The sequence below is a fragment of the Macaca nemestrina genome, chromosome 15, assembly GCF_043159975.1.
Source record: "Macaca nemestrina isolate mMacNem1 chromosome 15, mMacNem.hap1, whole genome shotgun sequence".
NCBI lineage: Eukaryota > Metazoa > Chordata > Mammalia > Primates > Cercopithecidae > Macaca > Macaca nemestrina.
Genome location: NC_092139.1, coordinates 117658260 through 117677064, shown reverse-complemented (window position 1 = coordinate 117677064; position 18805 = coordinate 117658260). Strand labels below are relative to the sequence as shown.

The 18805-nt window shown below is 56.2% G+C and overlaps 1 protein-coding gene across 2 annotated transcripts; it reads left to right on the top strand.

Moving 5' to 3' along the window:
• Positions 1-24: 24 nt before the first annotated feature.
• LOC105489769 (ALG12 alpha-1,6-mannosyltransferase) lies at positions 25-16529 on the top strand. Of its 2 annotated transcripts, XM_071080782.1 has the most exons (10): positions 25-207; positions 4795-5033; positions 5120-5252; positions 8004-8177; positions 8543-8737; positions 9280-9383; positions 10661-10884; positions 15240-15409; positions 15491-15566; positions 15684-16529. In XM_071080782.1, the coding sequence occupies exons 2-10, from the start codon at positions 4872-4874 to the stop codon at positions 15910-15912; spliced, it is 1467 nt and encodes a 488-aa protein (XP_070936883.1). In that variant the 5' UTR covers positions 25-207; positions 4795-4871; the 3' UTR covers positions 15913-16529. The 2 variants fall into 2 exon arrangements, with proteins under 2 accessions (XP_070936883.1, XP_070936884.1); XM_071080783.1 differs by lacking the exons at positions 25-207; positions 4795-5033; positions 5120-5252 and adding an exon at positions 6057-7418.
• The last annotated feature ends 2276 nt before the right edge of the window (positions 16530-18805 follow it).

The following is an 18805-nucleotide window of genomic DNA, read 5'->3' as shown; positions in this document are numbered from 1 at the left end:
CTCCCGCGCCCCGCCCCTTGCGCGCAGCCCGCGGCGGCCATGTTTACTCAGGGCACAGAGGGTCCTCGCGGCCGCAGCGGCCAGGGTTGCGGTGGCCACTTTAGATTCGGGCAAAGGCTTCGCTCTGTTCTGTTTCCGCCGTCCCGCTTCCTGCCGAGGCCGGCCTAGGCAGCCGCGTTCCGAAGGACGCCGCCGGGAGCTGCGGAGGTCAGTGCGCGCTGCCGCGACCGGGGCCCTCAGGCGGGCGCGCGGCGAGACCAGGGAGGAGGCGGGCGGGGGCGCGACCCGAGCTGGCGCTGGCGTTGGATTCCTGAGACCTCACCGCGTATGTCCACGCGTCACAGCCCGGTGCTCCTGGGGCTGCACCCCTCACTTGGGGCCGGGCTCCTCACCTGGGGCCGGACCTGTCACCCGGGGGCTGGACCCCTCACCTGAGGCCGGGCTCCTCACCTGGGGCTGGACCTGTTACCTGGGGGCCGGGCCTCTCACCTGGAGCTGGACTTGTCACCTGGGGGCTGGACCCCTCACCTGGGACTGGGCTCCCCACCTGGGGCCGGACCTCTCACCTGGGGCTGGACCCCTCACCTGGGGTCGGGCTCCCCACCTGGGGCTGGACCTCTCACCCGGGGGTCGGACCTCTCACCCGGAGGCTGGACCTCTCACCTGGGGCTGGACCTCCCACCTGGGGGATGGGTTTTTCACCTGGGGGCTGGACTTTCCACCTGGGGCTGGGGTCCACTCAGTGTCTTTGGGGGCTGGGGATCTGCATTTCTACAGGCGCTTGAGGTGATGAACACTCGCTAATGTTCAGGAACCCCTGGTTTAAATTAGGGGAAATGTGCAGTGTCTGGATTTCACAGAACTCCTGTCTGGAAGGAAGGAGTGCAGATAACATGGCTTTTTCTGGTCTTTGATGGACAGCAGCTGTGATTTGCATCAGATCATTTGTGTTTCCTGCTGAGAGGCTAATTATTATTATTAGTAATAGTAACATCTGGGCCAGGCGCAGTGGCTCATGCCTGTAATCCCAGCAATTTGGGAGGCTAAGGTGGCCGGATCACCTGAGGTTAGGAGTTCGAGACCAGCCTGGCCAATGTGGTGAAACCCTGTCTCTACTAAAAAAATACAAAAATTAGCCGGGCGTGGTGGCACATGCTTGTAATCCCAGCTACTCTGGAGGCTGAGCCAGGAGAATCACTTGAAGCCAGAAATTGGAGGTTGCATTGAACGAGATCATGACACTGCACTCCAGCCTGGGCAACAAGAGTGAAACTCCGTCTCAATAAAAAAAAAAAAAAAAAAAAAAAAAGGTAACATCTGATTTGACCAATTTCTTTTCTTTTCTTTCTTCTTTTTTTTTTTTTCTTTGAGACGGAGCCTCACTCTGCCACCCAGGCTGGAGTGCAGTGGTGCAATCTCGGCTCGCTGCAACCTCTGCTTCCCAGGTTCCAGTGATTCTCCTGCCTCAGCCTCCTAAGTAGCTGGGATTACAGGCACCCACCACCAGGCCTGGCTAATTTTTGTGTTTTTAGTAGAGACAGGGTTTCACCGTGTTGGCCAGGCTGGTCTCGAACTCCTGACCTCAAGCAATCCGCCTGCCTCAGCCTCCCAAAGTGCTAGGATTACAGGTGTGAGCCACCATGCCTGGCCTGATTTGATCAACTATCAGTAGAGGCCTTAAAATCTGGATTGATGGGGCAAGAGAGCCATTGCAGGTCATTCCCTAATCTGAAATGCCATTGTTCTGTAAACCACCATTTTAAAGTGTCATAGCCAGCTGGGCGTGGTGGCTCACACCTGTAATCCCAGCACTTTGGGAGGCCAAGGTGGGCGGATCACTAGGTCAGGAGATTGTGACCATCCTGTCTAACATGGTGAAACCCTGTCTCTACTAAAAAATACAAAAAAATTAGCCAGGCATGGTAGTGGGCGCCTGTAGTCCCAGCTACTCAGGAGGCTGAGGCAGGAGAATGACGTGAATCCGGGAAGCGGAACTTGCAGTGAGCTGAAATCGCGCCACTGCACTCCAGCCTGGGCGATAGAGCGAGACTCCGTCTCACAAAAAGTAGAAAAATAAATAAAAAATAAAATGTCATGGCCTGGGCCTGTTTTAACCTGTAGGTGCTCCCGAGGCACCTGTCACTTAGATTAGCCACAGCTGCTGACCAGCTGCCGAGCAGAGTGGACTAGTGCAGGACAGCGTCCACTCACCCTCGCCCAGTGGGGGGGTTGGTCATGGTTTTCACGCTTGCCAGTGTCGACTTGGTCTTTCCATGCTTCTGGCAGAGAATCTAGACTCACCCTTGGTCTTCTCATGCCTTCGAAAGTTGAAATCAAAGCACGAACATATTTTTTGTTGGAGATGGAGTCTCACTCAGTCGCCAGGCTGGAGTGCAGTGGCGCAATCTCTGCTCACTACAACCTCTGCCTCCCAGGTTCAAGCAATACTCCTGCCTCAGCCTCCCGAGTAGCTGGGACCACAGGCGCACGCCACCACGCCTGGCTAATTTTTTGTATTTTTAGTAGAGACGGGGTTTCACCATGTTAGCCAGGATGGTCTCGATCTCCTGACCTTGTGATCCGCCTGCCTCGGCCTCCCAAAGTGCTGGGATTACAGGAATGAGCCACCGTTCCCGGCCGCTGGAACATATTTGTAATAAGCACGTGGGCTGGTATGGTGAGATCCCTGTGTAAGAGTTTTTACCTATTTCTTCTTCGGCAGCCTTGTTGAGTGCCTACTGTGCGGCAGGCTCTGCTGATTCAGCGGTGAGTCCACCAAACAAGCCCTGCCCACAGGATGAGTCTAGCAGGAGAGGTGGCAGAGAGGCAGCCTTCAGGCCACAGAGGCTGGCCTCTTTCCCACCAGTGCAGTGCTGAGGCTGCACTGGTGGGAAAAATAATCCAGCATCAAAAACCCCCCACCGTCATAAAGCTTGTGTCTTAGCAAGTGGGAGACAGCTGAGTGCTGCTCCCTCATCTGGTGGACAGTGACTCCTAACCTAGTTCTTCAGCCTTTCTCTTTGTTTGATACCAAGTTTAATTTTTAAGTTTTTTATTATTTATTTATTTTCTTTTTTATTTCTGAGGCAGAGTCCTGCTCTGTGGCCCAGACTGGATTTCAGTGGCACAATCTTGGCTCACTGCAGCCTCTGCCTCCCGGACTCAAGCGATTCTCCTGCCTCAGCCTCCAGAGTAGCTGGGATTATAGGCACGCGCTACCACGCCCAGCTAATTTTCGTATTTTTAGTAGAGACAGAGTTTCACCATGTTGGCCAGGATGGTCTTGATCTCCTGACCTCGTGATCTGCCCACCTCAGCCTCCCAAAGTGCTGGGATTACAGGAATGAGCCACCACACCTGGCCCCAGGTTTTTATATTTGGCAAAGGAAAGAACTGCATACCATTTTAGTCATTGTAAAATTATTAAAACTTTCTTTTCTCTTTCTGTCCACTCCCTGCCCACCATACCAAATAGGGTTCCTCTTCCTTCTAATCTACAGATTTTCTTTTGGTTGCCATCATTGTAGACTTCTTAAGTCTCCATTTGATCAAAAGGTAGTTTTGGCTGGGCACGGTGGCCCATGCCTGTAATCCCAACGCTTCAGGAGGCCAAGGTGGGAAGATTGCTTGAAGCCAGGAATTCCATACCAGCCTGGGCTACAAAGCAAGACCCTGTCTTTATAAAAAATAAGAAAACTTAGCTGAGTGTGGTGACCCACACCTGTAGCTGCAACTACTCAGGAGGCTGGGGCAAAAGGATCCCAGGAGTCTGAGGCTACAGTGAGCCACGATCACGCCACTGCACTCCAGCTTGGGAGACAGAGTGAGACGCTGTCTCTTAAAAAAAAAAAATTTTTTTTTAAGTAGTTTTAACAAACGATAAGCGCTGGGGCTCTCTCTCCCTTTGCTTCTGGCTCTTCTGGTTTGGACTGAATAAAATCAAACGTGTTTTAAAAGAATCCAGAAACGTGAAGAATTTGCCCGCTTCCCTCCCTCGGCCTTTCACGTGTAGCAGCTGGACGTGTTGCTGGCCTCTCAGGAAGCTGTGTGCCACGGGCCCCTGCAGTTGTCCTGTTAGTATTTGGGGGACCCATTGCCAGTCTCCCCAGGCTCACACACAGGCTCATGGCCGGTGCGGTGCCACCTTTGGGAAAGCCTGCCATGGCTTCTCTCAGCCCCTAGGGTGGGGTTCGGCGCAGGCATCCACAGCCGCGTCCCGGCATCCACAGCCGCGTCCCGGCATCCACAGCCGCGTCCCGCCATTCCTGGGAGGAGGGGCTTTGCTGACCACTTGAGCCCTGTGTCCCGGCAGCTGTACTGCGTTCAGCCTCCCACCCCCCTGGGGCCCCCGTCTGCCACCCTCCAGCTTTGTGCCTCCCACTCAGCTAACCAGCCCCCGTCAGCCTCCCATTCCGTCTTCCTCAGCCAGTTCCCTCGGGGCCGAGCCTGGGTTTTGCTGACTCTCCTGCCTGATTTAGACCGGAGGGCAGGGGCCATTTACCAACCTCCGTTGCCCTGGTGGCCCAGGCCTGCTCGGACTCAAGGTTCTGCTGCTGAGGTCCTTCTCCCCCAAAAGCATGCACAGAGCTGAAAGTGTCAGATCACTGGTTGCAATATGAAGGCTTCTCAAGTGTGATTTTTTTCCCCAAACTTTCCATCTTTATGCGTTTTCAGATTTGTGGTAATGCAACTAAGACAGTAGTTCAGAGAATTCCTGCTAACTCTTTACCCAGATCTCACAAACGAGCACAAGCATGACTTTCAAAACTCAGGAATCTGTTTTCACTTTTCCAGCATGCATGGAGTGGCAGTACTAACGGCTGGTGTCTCGCACCCTGCCCTGTGAAGGTACGTGAAACTGAAAGCCTGGAATGGCCGGAAAGGGGTCATCAGGCAGGCATCCCCTGCTGCTGGGGTTGCTGGTGGCCGTAGCCACTGTCCACCTGGTCACCTGTCCCTACACCAAAGTGGAGGAGAGCTTCAACCTGCAGGCCACACATGACCTGCTGTACCACTGGCGAGACCTGGAACAGGTGAGGGGCCCCTGCTGTCCTTGGGGAAAACCTCATGTTACCAGCTGGCAGGGCCCCGGTGCACTGACCTGCCCTTCTCCTCGCAGTACGACCATCTCGAGTTCCCCGGAGTCGTCCCCAGGACGTTCCTCGGGCCGGTGGTGATCGCGGCATTCTCCAGCCCCGCGGTTTACGTGCTTTCGCTGTTAGAAATGTCCAAGTTTTACTCTCAGCTAGTAGGTAAGGGGGTCTTCAACAAAGGAGGAGGGAGTGAAGACCATGGTGCAGGTTTTACTCTCAGCTAGTAGGTAAGAGAGTCTTCCACAAAGGAGGAGGGAGTGAGGGATCATGGTGTCATCAGGTGACCTCAGCGAGGCCGCGGTCCCCCCGCCCAGGAACGCTGTCTGTTACAGTCTTGCCTGCCCTCGATCACCGTGGCGTGGCGGCTCAGAGCAGGCACTCAGGTCAGGCTGGGACATCTGAGCCAGCCCCTCTGTGCCTCCACACTCTTGACTGGGAAATGAGGGATGACGGCACTCACTCCCCAGGGCAGGTACAAGAGAAGTGCCGTCTGTCTGTGACGCAGCTCTCGCCACCTGAGCCTGCTGCTCCCGCCTCACCTGGCGAACCCCAATGGGGTCAACAGCCTTTATTCCTGCAGAAACAGCACCATTTGCCTTGGGGAACGTTACAAACAGAAACCTCGCATTCCCAGAGGCCGCCACTGCAGGGCCCATGTGCAAATCCTGGGTCTTTCTCTGTGCCCACATGAGGACTAAAAAAAAAACAATTTTAGGACATTTTGTACATATTACATATTGTTCTGAAAACCGATTTTTTTTTTTTTTTTTTTTTTTGAGACAGGGCCTTGCTGTGTCACCCAGGCTGGAGTGCAGTGGTGCAATCATAGCTCACTGCAGCTTTGAACTCCTGGGCTCAAGTGATCGTCCCACCTCAGCCTCCCACAGGCGTGAGCCACCATGTCCAGTCACACAACCTGAGTTTTTAAAGTCAGCAATCACCACTTTTTCATTTCGGTACATTTTTATTGATTTAATACCCAGACATGCTTGCAGTGAGTCTGTCCAGCCTGCATGGAGAGCGTTAAGAAGCAGCACATTCCTGGGGAAGCAGCAGTTCTGTTTCTTGAAGGGCAGATTGGGAATGGAAACCCACCATGGCATGGGGACAGCTGGACAAGCCGTGCGTGTCCTGTGGAGGCATCAGGGAGCCCCAGATGGGGAGGAGTTGGGGGGCCATGAGCCAGGGAAAGGAAGTCCACAGGCAATCCCAGGGCTGAGTCCACATTCCCCTGGAAGCTTCTGCGTATTCCAGGGGTGGCAGCAAGAGGCCGGGAGGTTGGGCAGAGCTGGGCAGACTCCAGCTGGACAGAAACTCGGAGGGCTGCAGCTTCAGCCAGTGAACGGGAGCCCACCCTGGGTCCTTCCTGATCCCACTAAGATGACCTGGAATTGCTAGTGCCCCGCCCCCGCCAGCCCCTGCCACAGGCCAAAATCCTTCCTCTCTGGATGAAGAGCACGTCATCCTGGGACTGAAGGTCATCCTGGGGCCGAGGCTGATCCTGGAGCTGAGGCTGCCTTTGTTGGGCACGGCATTGAGATTGCTGGGCATTTGGGAAGATGGAAAACCAAGAGAAGAGACGCAGGGGATGGACCTGATGGGAAAAAGGGGAAGTGGGGCTTTGCCGGGGTCTCTGAATTGTTTAAAAGCCCAGGGGGAATTCCAGCACCAAAAATGCAGCAGCTGGAGCCAGACCCACTCCTGGGTATCAGGGAAAAATGTCCTGTTGAGACATTCAGGCCAGATGCGGTGACTCACGCCTGTAATCCCAGAATTTCGGGATGCCGAGGCAGGGGCATCACCTGAGGTCAGGAGTTTGAGACCATCCTGGCCAACATGGGGAAACATTGTCTCTACTAAAAATACAAAAATTAGCTGGGCATGGCAGCGTGTGCCTGTAATCCCAGCTACTCGGGAGGCTGAAGTAGCAGAATTGCTTGAACCCGGAAGGCAGAGGTTGCAGTGAGCCGAGATTGTGCCACTGCACTCCAGCCTGAGCAACAGAGGGAAGCTCTGTCCTTAAAAAGAAAAAAGAAAAAAAAAAAAGACATTTGCAGTCTGAATCCAGCAGTGAAAAGAAAATGCCCGGGGTGCTTGCGGGGTGTTCTGGGAGCAGCAGGTCCAGCGCTCAGACGTCTGTGGCCCCCTTGCAATGCCTGCGTATCTCTGCCTGTTGGCCCCCACAGCTGCCTGGACCCAGTTGCCTCTCACATGGGGGCTTCGAAGTCCCTCTGGCCTTCCGGAAAGGTGGCGAGAGATACCCAGGAGTTCATTTTTCTTCCTGTTTTCAGCCTCTCTTGGCAGCGGCTGACAGGCCAGTCCACGGTGAGGATGTGTGGTCGGCTGGGTACTGTCCTGGGCACACCTGCCCCCTCACCGCCTCCTCCTCAGACCACCAGCCCAGAGGTGGCTCCCGCTGTTGAATGGGGAGAGGGGTCCTGACCCCCTTCCTGCCTGGGAGCCTGTGTTCCCGCCACGTCCCACCTCCTCACGGCTGCTGGTTAGAGCAAGGTCTGAGCCCGGCCCTTGCAAACGTTGCCCCTGGAGATGCCACAGCCCGATGGGGTCTCTGGTTTAGTGTGGGGCTCAGCTTGTAGCACCCCCAAGTTCCGTGTCCTCCCTCATGCTTCAGAGAGCAGCCCCCGCAAGAGCCCTCGTGGCACCAGGCTTGGGCGTTTCAGTTCCCGACAGGAGCGCAGGGGGCCTGGGGCCAGACGTCTGTCTTAGACATGGAGACAATGCCCTCAAGGCTGCTTTGCCTGACATGGCCGTCAGCTGGCGTTGCAGCAACATAGAAAAATCCATATAGAAAGATATGTGTAGAAGGATCCACATAGGAGGACTCACGTAGGAGGACCCACTGGATGCTCCTCCGCGACAGGCTCACGTGCTGTCACTGTCTTTGTTTAGTTAGAGGAGTGCTCGGACTCGGCGTGATTTTTGGACTCTGGACGTTACAAAAGGAAGTGAGACGGCAGTTTGGGGCCATGGTGGCCACCATGTTCTGCTGGGTGACCGCCGTGCAGTTCCACCTGATGTTCTACTGCACGCGGACACTGCCCAACGTGCTGGCCCTGCCCGTAGGTACGTAGCTGCCGGCTGTGCCTGCACGCCCACGGTGCTGGGCAGGGGCTCCCCTGAGTCAGGGGCTCCCCGGCTGATGACAGCGCCTCCCTTGTGATGGCCACTCCCCGCTGGGCTCCTCCGGATGGTCCGTGACCTGAAACCGGGCTCTTTGTTTTCCCTGCTGGGTTGGGATGCACTTCCTAGCCAACAGCGTGGGTGCGGGGGGCGGCTCTGAGCAGTTTGTTTTCTGGGATATTTGTGTGACTTTTATGATAAGAAAAGGAACAGCTGCTGGTTAGAGCAAGGTCCCTTCGCTTCCCAGGGTGTTTTCTGGGCCAGGTGGGCCCTGTGTCTGATGGGCACCCTCCCGCGCTGTCTTGCAGTCCTGCTGGCCCTGGCAGCCTGGCTGCGGCACGAGTGGGCCCGCTTCATCTGGCTGTCAGCCTTCACCATCATCGTGTTCAGGGCGGAGCTGTGCCTGTTCCTGGGCCTCCTGCTGCTGCTGGCCTTGAGCAACCGAAAGATTTCTGTAGTCAGAGCCCTTCGCCACGCCATCCCGGCGGGGATCCTCTGTTTAGGTAAGTCAGTCGCTGCGGGATGCTTCTAACTGGATTTTGTTTTGCCTTGTTTTACAGAGGTCAAGAGAAATTTGGGACGTTTTCATCCCCATGAAATAAAATGACTCTAACTTTAGCAGTGTTAAAACATTTCAGTCCTAAGCCTCCTGCCCAGGGTCTCCAGGGGGCCCCACTCTGCACCTTGGGAGCCCCCGTGCACTGGTCTGTGCCTTGTCCTTGGGCTGGGGGAGCCCACAAGAGCAGAGGGTGGCTTGTCCCTGTGCCAGGCGGTGGTTCTGGGCAGTGGTGTCCTCAATACAGCTGGCGTCTTTTTTCTATTCTTTGTTTTAGAGATAGCTTGCTCTGTCACCCAGGATGGAGTGCAGTGGCGTGATCGTGGTCCATTGCAACCTCCAACTCCTAGGCTCCAGCAATCTTCCCACCCAGCCCAACCTCTTTGCTTTGAAAGCAGCTTGTAGTTTCTGTAGTGATGGGGGCTGCACTGTGGCGGGATGTTTACTGATGGCTGTGTTTGCAAGTAAGAAACTATTTTATTTTATCAGGACTGACGGTTGCCGTGGACTCTTATTTTTGGCGGCAGCTCACGTGGCCAGAAGGAAAGGTGTTTTGGTACAACACTGTCCTGAACAAAAGCGCCAACTGGGGGGTATCCTTCAGTGTCCGTGCAGGAGGGCGATGGGTGGGACCCCCAGCCACACCTCCTGGGCCTCCTTGGGTGGTGGAAGCAGCTGCTTCTCCCTTCTCTGCAGCCTGGCCGCAGGGTCAGGATGGAGCCCCTCCCTCCCACTTGCTCCTGGGAAATGCTGACCATGGGCGGTGAGGTCCCGGCTGCCCTCTCTCAGTCCTGTGGAAACAGCCCCGCCCCAGATTAACCCAGCCTCTCTTCTGCTCCTTGGACAATCTGCCTTTTTTTTTTTTTTTCTTTTTTTTGAGACCGAGTCTGGCTCTGTCGCCCAGGCTGGAGTACAGTGGTGTGATCTCAGCTCACTGCAGCCTCTGCATCCCTGGTTCAAGCAATTCTCTTGCCTCAGCCTCACGAGTAGCTGGGACTATAGGCGCGCGCCAGCATGCCTGGCTAATTTTTGTATTTTTAGTAGAGATGGGGTTTTACCATGTTGGTCAGGCTGGTCTTGAACTTCTGACCTCAAGTGATCTGCCCACCTCGGCCTCCCAAAGTGCTGGGATTACAGGTGTGAACCACCACACCTGGCCTGGACAATCTGCATTTAAAAAGCACTTTCTTAGGCAGTATGTCAAATGTACATGCGTAGATGGAATAGTATAACAAATCCCCAACATGTGTGTCACCCGTGACCATCTGTTTTTGTTTGTTTGTTTTTTGAGACAGAGTCTCACCCTGTTGCCAGGTTGGAGTGCAATGGCACGATCTCGGCTCACTGCAACCTCCAACTCCCTGGTTCAAGCAATTCTCCTGCCTCAGCCTCCTGAGTAGCTGGGATTACAGGCACTTGCCACCACGCCTAGCTAATTTTTGTATTTGTATCGGAGATGGGGTTTAACCATGTTGGCCAGGATGGTCTCGATTCCTTGACCTCGTGATCCGCCCACCTTGGCCTCCCAAAGTGCTGGGATTACATACGTGAGCCACTGCGCCTGGCTGACCATCTGTTTTTAACAGTGAAGAAAAGGGTGCAGAGACCGAACATCCTGCGGCCCTTTCTGCCTTGGTCCTGCCTGGAGGGGGCCCGAAGCCCAAGTGGTATGTGTGCACCCATGCCATGGCCTGGGTGTATCTTTCAGGAGGGGGCCTGGGGTCTGAGTGGTGTCTGTGCACGCGAGCCATGGCCCAGGCTGCATCTCTCAGCACAACTGTCTTCAGGCATCTTCTCTGCCTTGACCCCGCCACCCAGCCCGTGGGCTCATGTGTGGACAGGTGCATGGCCTCCTTAACCCAGCCCGCAGACCTCCCCACTGCTGTGGTACTTCTACTCAGCCCTGCCCCGCGGCCTGGGCTGCAGCCTGCTCTTCGTCCCCCTGGGCTTGGTGGACAGAAGGACGCACGCACTGACGGTGCTGGCACTGGGTTTCGTGGCGCTCTACTCCCTCCTGCCGCACAAGGAGCTACGCTTCATCATCTATGCCTTCCCTGCTCTCAACATCACAGCTGCCAGAGGCTGCTCCTACCTGTGAGCACTCTTTTTGTGACATGCATTTTTAATTTCATTGGAAACAGGTTCACTGATTTACTGTGTGGGGGGTGTATGTGTGTGTTTAAGTTTTGAAACAGGGTCTTGCTCTGTCACCCAGGCTGGAGTGCAGCAGAGCGATCATGGCTCACTGCACCCCTCAACTCCTAGGGAGTCAAGCCATCCTCCTGCCTCCTCTCAAAGTGCTGGGATTACAGGTGTGAGCCACCGGGGCGGTTTTTTTTTTTTTTTTTTGAGACAGAGTCTTGCTCTGTCGCCCAGGCTGGAGTGCAGTGGCCGGATCTCAGCTCACTGCAAGCTCCGCCTCCCGGGTTCACACCATTCTCCTGCCTCAGCCTCCGGAGTAGCTGGGACTACAGATGCCCGCCACCTCGCCCGCTAGTTTTTTGTATTTTTTAGTAGAGACGGGGTTTCACTGTGTTAGCCAGGATGGTCTTGATCTCCTGACCTCGTGATCCGCCCGTCTCGGCCTCCCAAAGTGCTGGGATTACAGGCTTGAGCCACCGCGCCCGGCCAACTATTTTTTTTTTTTTTTTTTTTTGAGACGGAGTCTCGCTCTGTCGCCCAGGCTGGAGTGCAGTGGCCGGATCTCAGCTCACTGCAAGCTCCGCCTCCCGGGTTCACGCCATTCTCCTGCCTCAGCCTCCCAAGTAGCTGGGACTACAGGTGCCCACCACCTCGCCCGGCTATTTTTTTGTATTTTTTTAGTAGAGACGGGGTTTCACCGTGTTAGCCAGGATGGTCTCGATCTCCTGACCTCGTGATCCACCCGTCTCGGCCTCCCAAAGTGCTGGGATTACAGGCTTGAGCCACCGCGCCCGGCCACTATTTTTTAAGATAAACACAGGGCGTGTTGAATTAGGCGCTTATGTCAAAAGAGGGTGGCCCCAGTCCTCTCTCCTCCCTGAGGTCTGTATGGGATGGGCCGGCCTGGCGACCTGCTGACAGAGGGCTTTGCTCAGGTGGTCTCTGTCTTGGGTTAATTTGGTGACTGGTCTACATATGGTGATGCACCAGCGGTCCCCATCTCTGTCACAAGGGAGGGACACTCACACAGGTATCGACGGCAGAGGGCAGGGGCAGCCAGGCCTGGGAGGCTCTGAGGGCGACAGGTTAGGTGGAGGAAGGACGTTCATGGCCATCCTGACAGGGCCTCAGGGTTGAGGGCATTTGTCAAGGCAGGTCATCTGGCTGGAAGAGGGGGATGGTCAGGGAGGTGCCTGTGGCTGGGTACAGAGGGCCCAGTGTGGCCCAGGCTCGGGGTCCTGTGGAGGGTGGGCAGGCTTCCTGGGGGGAGGGTCTGAAGGTAGCAGGTGATGGAGGTGGAGCTGGGAGCCTACCAGGGCCTGGGGAGGGCACTGCCTGGGCTGAGGGTGGGGTGGTCTGAGTGCAGCTGCCACTCAGTGTCGCAAGCCTCAGGGAGCCAGGAGAGTCCATCACTGCTGGGCCCTGTGGGTGCTGGGGAAGGACCTAGGGCTCAGGTCCAGGAGAGTCTATCACTGCTGGCCCTGTGGGTGCTGGGGAAGGACCCGGGGCTGAGGCTGGCCAGCTCTGTGCCCATTCAGAGCTTGCTGCCTTGATGGGAACAGAAGGCCAACTCAGGCCACACTGGACATTGAGGGGTAAAAGGGCTGCGGGCCAGGAGGGCTGGGGCCTGAGGTGCTGAGAGTTGCCCACTCTGGCTGGAGAGGACGTCCCACAGCACGGTCCCTGATCCCAGGCAGCAGTCAGGTGCTTTCCGGTGACACCTGTTACAGGGGACGGGGTGGTGCCCCTCAGCTCCCACTGCTCTGCACTGCCCTTGGGCCTGGGAGCTCCTCTGGCTGCTGTGACTGTTCCTCGCTAGGGGTTCCTCCAGCTGCCGTGGCCGTGCCTCCGTGGAGTCCCTGTGAGCTCCTCCAGCTGCCATGGCTGTTCCTCACTGGGGGTTCCTCTGGCTGCATGGCCGTGCCCAGGCTGGGGGGCTCCTCCAGCTGCCGTGGCCATGCCTCCATGGGGCCCCTGGGGATTCCTCTGGCTGCCGTGGCCGTGCTGGTTTGGGGGCTCCTCCAGCTGCCATGGCCATGCCTGGGTTGGGGCCTTTTCCAGCTGCTGTAGCCATGCCTCAGTGGGGGCTCCTGGGAGCTCTGCCTCTGCTTTTCTGTGCCTTTGGCTCCCTCTCGTCCAAGGGGTCGGCTCAGGGCTAAAGGGGGAGCAGACCCCAGCCCGAGTCATGGAAAAGAGGGTGGGAAAGACAGGGAGAGTGGCACAGATGTATTGTATTTGGTGACAGACTTTTCTAGCAGGGAAGAAGATCCAGTGTGAACTGGACCCAGCTCTGCTGAAACCAAAGGCAGGAGTGTCTGAGGCCTGGTGTGCTGGGCGTGAGGGCTGCTCCATGCAAGGGCCCCCGCTCTGCCAGTCGGCCTTATCCGGAGGAGGACAAACTTGGGGCGTCTAAATGCGGGGGTGCAGGGTAGAGCAAGTCCCCCTCCGAAGTCAGGTCCTCAGCCCGGTCACCCTGGCACCCTGGGAGCAAGAGCAAGCCATCCCCCCCGGGCGTCAGGGCCCAGGGCCTTGCCACAGTCCTGGGGGTGCAAGCTTTCCGCAGTGACTGCCTGCTCCAGCTCTGGGCGGGAACAAAGGGCGAACGCCCTGGCAGTGCTGAGCTCTTTGGGGCAGGCACTTAGGAGGCTGGGGTCATCCTAGGAGCGGCCTCGAGCTCAGGAACGGCCCCAGAGTTTGTTCACGGGTGCACTAGTCTGCTCTCGCACTGCTGTCAAGAAACACCGGAGACCGGATAATTTATAAAGAGGAGGCTTCATTGGCTCGCGGTTCCGCAGGCCGCACAGGATTGGCTGGCGGTTCCGCAGGCCGCACAGGATTGGCTGGCGGTTCCGTAGGCCGTATAGGAAGTGTGATACTGGTGTCTGCAGCTTCCGGGGAGGCCTGGGGAAACTTTCCATCATGGAGGAAGGCCAAAGGGAAGCAGGCACGTTTTGTGTGGCCAGAGCAGGAGGAAGAGGGACAGGGGAGGCATCACCCATTTTCAAACAAGCAGACATCTCGAGAACTCACTCAGTATCAGGAGAACAGCATGGAGGGGATGGCACTAATCCATTCCTGAAGGCTCTACCTCCATGGCCCAGTCACCTCCCACCAGGCCCCACCTCCAGCATTGGGGATCACAGCTGGACATGAGATTTGGTGGGGACGCAGATCCAAACCATAGCAAAGGGCAGGGCGTGCAGAGAAGAGGGCTCCGAGGAGCCTGGTGGGTTTGGAAGAGAGCGAGTCTTGATCAGGGGTTCATGGCGTTTAGACCAGGGTTGGCAAGCTTTTCCGTTAAGGACCAGCTAATAAGGAACCTCATCTTCGTGGGCCACGCAGTCTCTGGCAGCTGCTAACTCTGCCGTAGGAGTCTGAGATTGGCACAGTCGATTGTGAGAGAACTAGCGGCGCCCTGTGCCACAGAGGTCACTCACCTGCTGGAAGTGGGCTTGGCCACGCGGGTGACACTCTGACCTACACAGTCACTTGGGATTGTTTGAAAATATATTTTTAGGCTGGGCGTGGTGGCTCATGCCTGTCATCCCAGCACTTTGGAAGGCTGAGGCAGGCAGATCACGAGGTCAGGAGTTCAAGACTAGCCTGGCCAACATAGTGAAAGCCTATCTCTACTAAACATACAAAAATTAGCTGGGCATGGTGGCGGGCGGCTGAGGCAGGAGAATCACTTGAACCTGGCAGGCGGAGGTTGCAGTGAGCTGAGATCATGCCACTGCACTCCAGTCTGGGTGACACAGTGAGACTGTCTCAAAAAAAAAGAAAATATATTTTTAAAAATCTCATCTAGGCCGAGTGTGGTGGCTCACGCCTGTAATCTCAGCACTTTGAGAGGCCGAGACGGGCAGATCACGAGATCAGGAGATCGAGACCATCCTGGCTAACACGGTGAAACCCCGTCTCTATTAAAAATACAAAAAATTAGCCGGGCGTGGTGGTGGGTGCCTGTAGTCCCAGCTACTCTGGAGACTGAGGCAGGAGAATGGCATGAACCTTGGAGGCAGAGCTTGCAGTGAGCCGAGATTATGCCGATGCACACCAGCCTGGGGGACAAAGTGAAAAAAAAAAATCTAATCTAAAGTTTAATTTGGCATCTTAAGTAGAATTTCACAGACAATTCTTGAGGCAGTATCTTAACTACTTTTACCGGTTAATCTGTTTATTTGGTGGTGAACTCTTTGTTATGACTTGGAGAAGTTGAACAGCAGGTTATGCTCCTATGTTTTGTAGATAGATTAACTTTATTGTCACCACGTTCTGCCTGTGATGTGTAACCATTCTTTTCTCAGGCTGAATAACTATAAAAAGTCTTGGCTGTACAAAGCGGGGTCTCTGCTTGTGATCGGACACCTCGTGGTGAATGCCGCCTACTCAGCCACGGCCCTGTACGTGTCGCATTTCAACTACCCGGGTGGCGTCGCGATGCAGAGGCTGCACCAGCTGGTGCCCCCCCAGACAGGTGGGTACTGGAGGCGCTGCCTGGGGACCATGTGGCTCCGACCGCAGGGCTGGGCTCTCACGGCAGGCCTGGTTTTCCTAGACGTCCTTCTGCACATTGACGTGGCAGCCGCCCAGACAGGCGTGTCTCGGTTTCTCGAAGTCAACAGTGCCTGGAGGTAGGAGTCACACACAGCATGACCCTCCTGGAAGCCATGTGAGGGCCCCTTGGCACCCGGGGTGGGGGATGGGGCGATTTGGGGCCCTGGGCAGGACCACTGGCTCTCATCCCACAGGTATGACAAGAGGGAGGACGTGCAGCCGGGGGCGGGCATGCTGGCGTACACACACATCCTCATGGAGGCGGCCCCTGGGCTCCTGGCCCTCTACAGGGACACACACTGGGTCCTGGCCAGCATCGTGGGCACCACAGGTGTGAGTCTGAACCTGACCCAACTGCCCCCCTTCAACGTCCACCTGCAGACAAAACTGGTGCTTCTGGAGAGGCTCCCCCGGCCGTCCTGAGGGGGACCAAGCAGCCCCCAGCAGCCACAGGCCTTCCAGGAGCTGAGTGTTCTGGCACAATTCCAGCACAATTATGACAATTCAGACAAGCAAGTCAAAGGACTGTGCACCTGCCTCTCACAGACACCAGAGCAGGGCCAGGGCCTCCTCCACAGCCTCACCTGGGGCTCGCAGCACCAGAGAACAAGGGGCCCAGGTCTTGTTGGCACCCCGGGAACCACTGCCCAGGGTGATGGTGGCATGCTCAGGGCTGGTGGGCGACAGTCATCTGTCATCCAGACCGGGTGCCATTCATGACTAATGAGGAGCAGCGGGCTCACCTGGGCACCTGTCTGCCCAGAGGCCACGTGTGTCGTGGCGTGCCCACCCGGGGGGAGCAGTAGTTTGGCAGCACCCCACGCCTGCTGCCAGAGGGCCTCTTGGGGCACCTAAGACAGCACCCCCTCTCGGGAGACCATGGTGGCCCCTGCCGCCCCCCTGACCTGCTGCCACCACTGCAACTTTTTTATTCACAGGCATCCCATCTCCATCACAGATAAAATTTTAGGAGATAAACACATTCAAAAAGGAATGAGAGAAAAAGAGTAAGACAATAAATGTTGATTGGAACCTCTCAAGATTACAGAAAATAATGAGAATGAACTTTTAAAAATGTTTCCTATGTGATAGCTTATCACAGGTGACTATTCCAGGTGTTATGGTAAAGGCACAGCTTGGTGCTGTCAGCTTCACTGACCATGCATTTATAAAGCTCCAAAGTACATGTGATGCTGCTGGGCACTGGAGACAGGGGACTAGGTGCTGCTGCACACATATGCACACATACCACACACATGCACACACACAATGCACATGTGCACACACCATGCATACACACTACACACATGCACACAACATGCATACACACTACACACATGCACACACCATGCAGACACACTACACATGTATACACACACAAGGCACATGCGCACACACCTTGCATGCACACACTGCACACGTGCACACCATGCATACACACCACACATGCACACACACTGCACATATGTACACACCATGCATACACACTACACACACATGCACACATACAATGCACACGTGCACGCACCATGCGTACACACAACACATGCACACAATGCACATGTGCACACACCATGCATACTATACATGCATGCACACACTGCATGTGTGCACACACTACACGCATGCACACAGTGCACAGGTTCACACACCATGCGTACACACCACACATGCACACACAATGCACATGTGCACACACCATGTGTACACACTACACACGCACACATACAGTGCACAGGTGCACACCATGCATACACACCACACATGCACACACAATGCACATGTGCACACACCATGCGTACACACTACACACACATGCACACAGTGCACAGGTTCACACACCATGCATACACACTACACATGCACACACAATGCACACGTGCACACACCATGCATACACCACACACGCACACGTACCATGCATACACACATGCACACACCATGCATACACACCACACACGTGCACACCCCCATACATACCACACATGCATGCACACACCACACATGTGTGTACACACACGTGCATAAAGACATTTCTTCCTGAGCTCTGAGAACTTGCGGCTGTTGGCCCAGGTACCCTGGGGCTGCCTGTCCACCTGATGCCTCCTGGTTTTCCCATTGCATCTGGCGAACATCTATGCAGACACTTCCTGACTCCCACAGAGGCCAGATGGTGAGGACTGGAGAGCAGGCTTCCCGGCCCCAGCATCCCACAGACATGGGCTCCCTCCCCCATCCATTCATCTGTGTGTCTCAGGTATTCAGTGGTTATCCATGCTCGTTCTCTTTTATCACTGGCCACATGGGGATTGCCTCCCGACTTCAGTGGTCTGTGAGTTGCTCCTGTCTTTAATTATCCTGGTGTTCAAAGTGTACGAGATTTGCTGGTGGGAACCCTACCACGCTCTGCCTGTGCGCCGCGCCTCTCCTTCAAGCACCTCCTCATGACCAGGCATGGCAGGGCATTGCTCTTTGGGGCTTGGCTCCCTTTGGTGGGGAACAGCGTTAGAGACCAGGATCTAGACATGAGGTGTGCTCGATGCCACAGGGTGCCTGAGCTTTAGGCCCTTTCTGTGGACAGCTAGGGAGAACAGGCTTGCCGACATGCAGACATACACGTACATATGTAATATGCGTGTACAGATCTGAAACAGCTCAGAGCCGTGCGCGGATTCTGTCCCACCTTGCACGGTTCTCCCCCGCCCCCATCTCCACCCTGAGGACCCTGGCTCCCAGCAGCAGCAGCATCCTCAGGCATCTGCTGGGGGGTCCGGCGTCCTCAGGCATCTGCTGGGGGGTCCGGCGTCCTCAGGCATCTGCTGGGGGGTCCGGCGTCCTCAGGCATCTGCTGGGGGGTCCGGCGTCCTCAGGCATCTGCTGGGGGGTCCGGCGTCCTCAGGCATCTGCTGGGGGGTCCGGCGTCCTCAGGCATCTGCTGGGGGGTCCGGCGTCCTCAGGCATCTGCTGGGGGGTCCGGCGTCCTCAGGCATCTGCTGGGGGGTCCGGCGTCCTCAGGCATCTGCTGGGGGGTCCGGCGTCCTCAGGCATCTGCTGGGGGGTCCGGCGTCCTCAGGCATCTGCTGGGGGGTCCGGCGTCCTCAGGCATCTGCTGGGGGGTCCGGCGTCCTCAGGCATCTGCTGGGGGGTCCGGCGTCCTCAGGCATCTGCTGGGGGGTCCGGCGTCCTCAGGCCTCTGCTGGGGGGTCCAGCGCACGCCTGCTCGAGAGCTCCAGCGCAGCTTTGCCACAGGATTGCAAAAACAAACCCACCATGAAGAGGTCGGGATTGTGTGGAGTTCACTCCCTGCCCACAACTG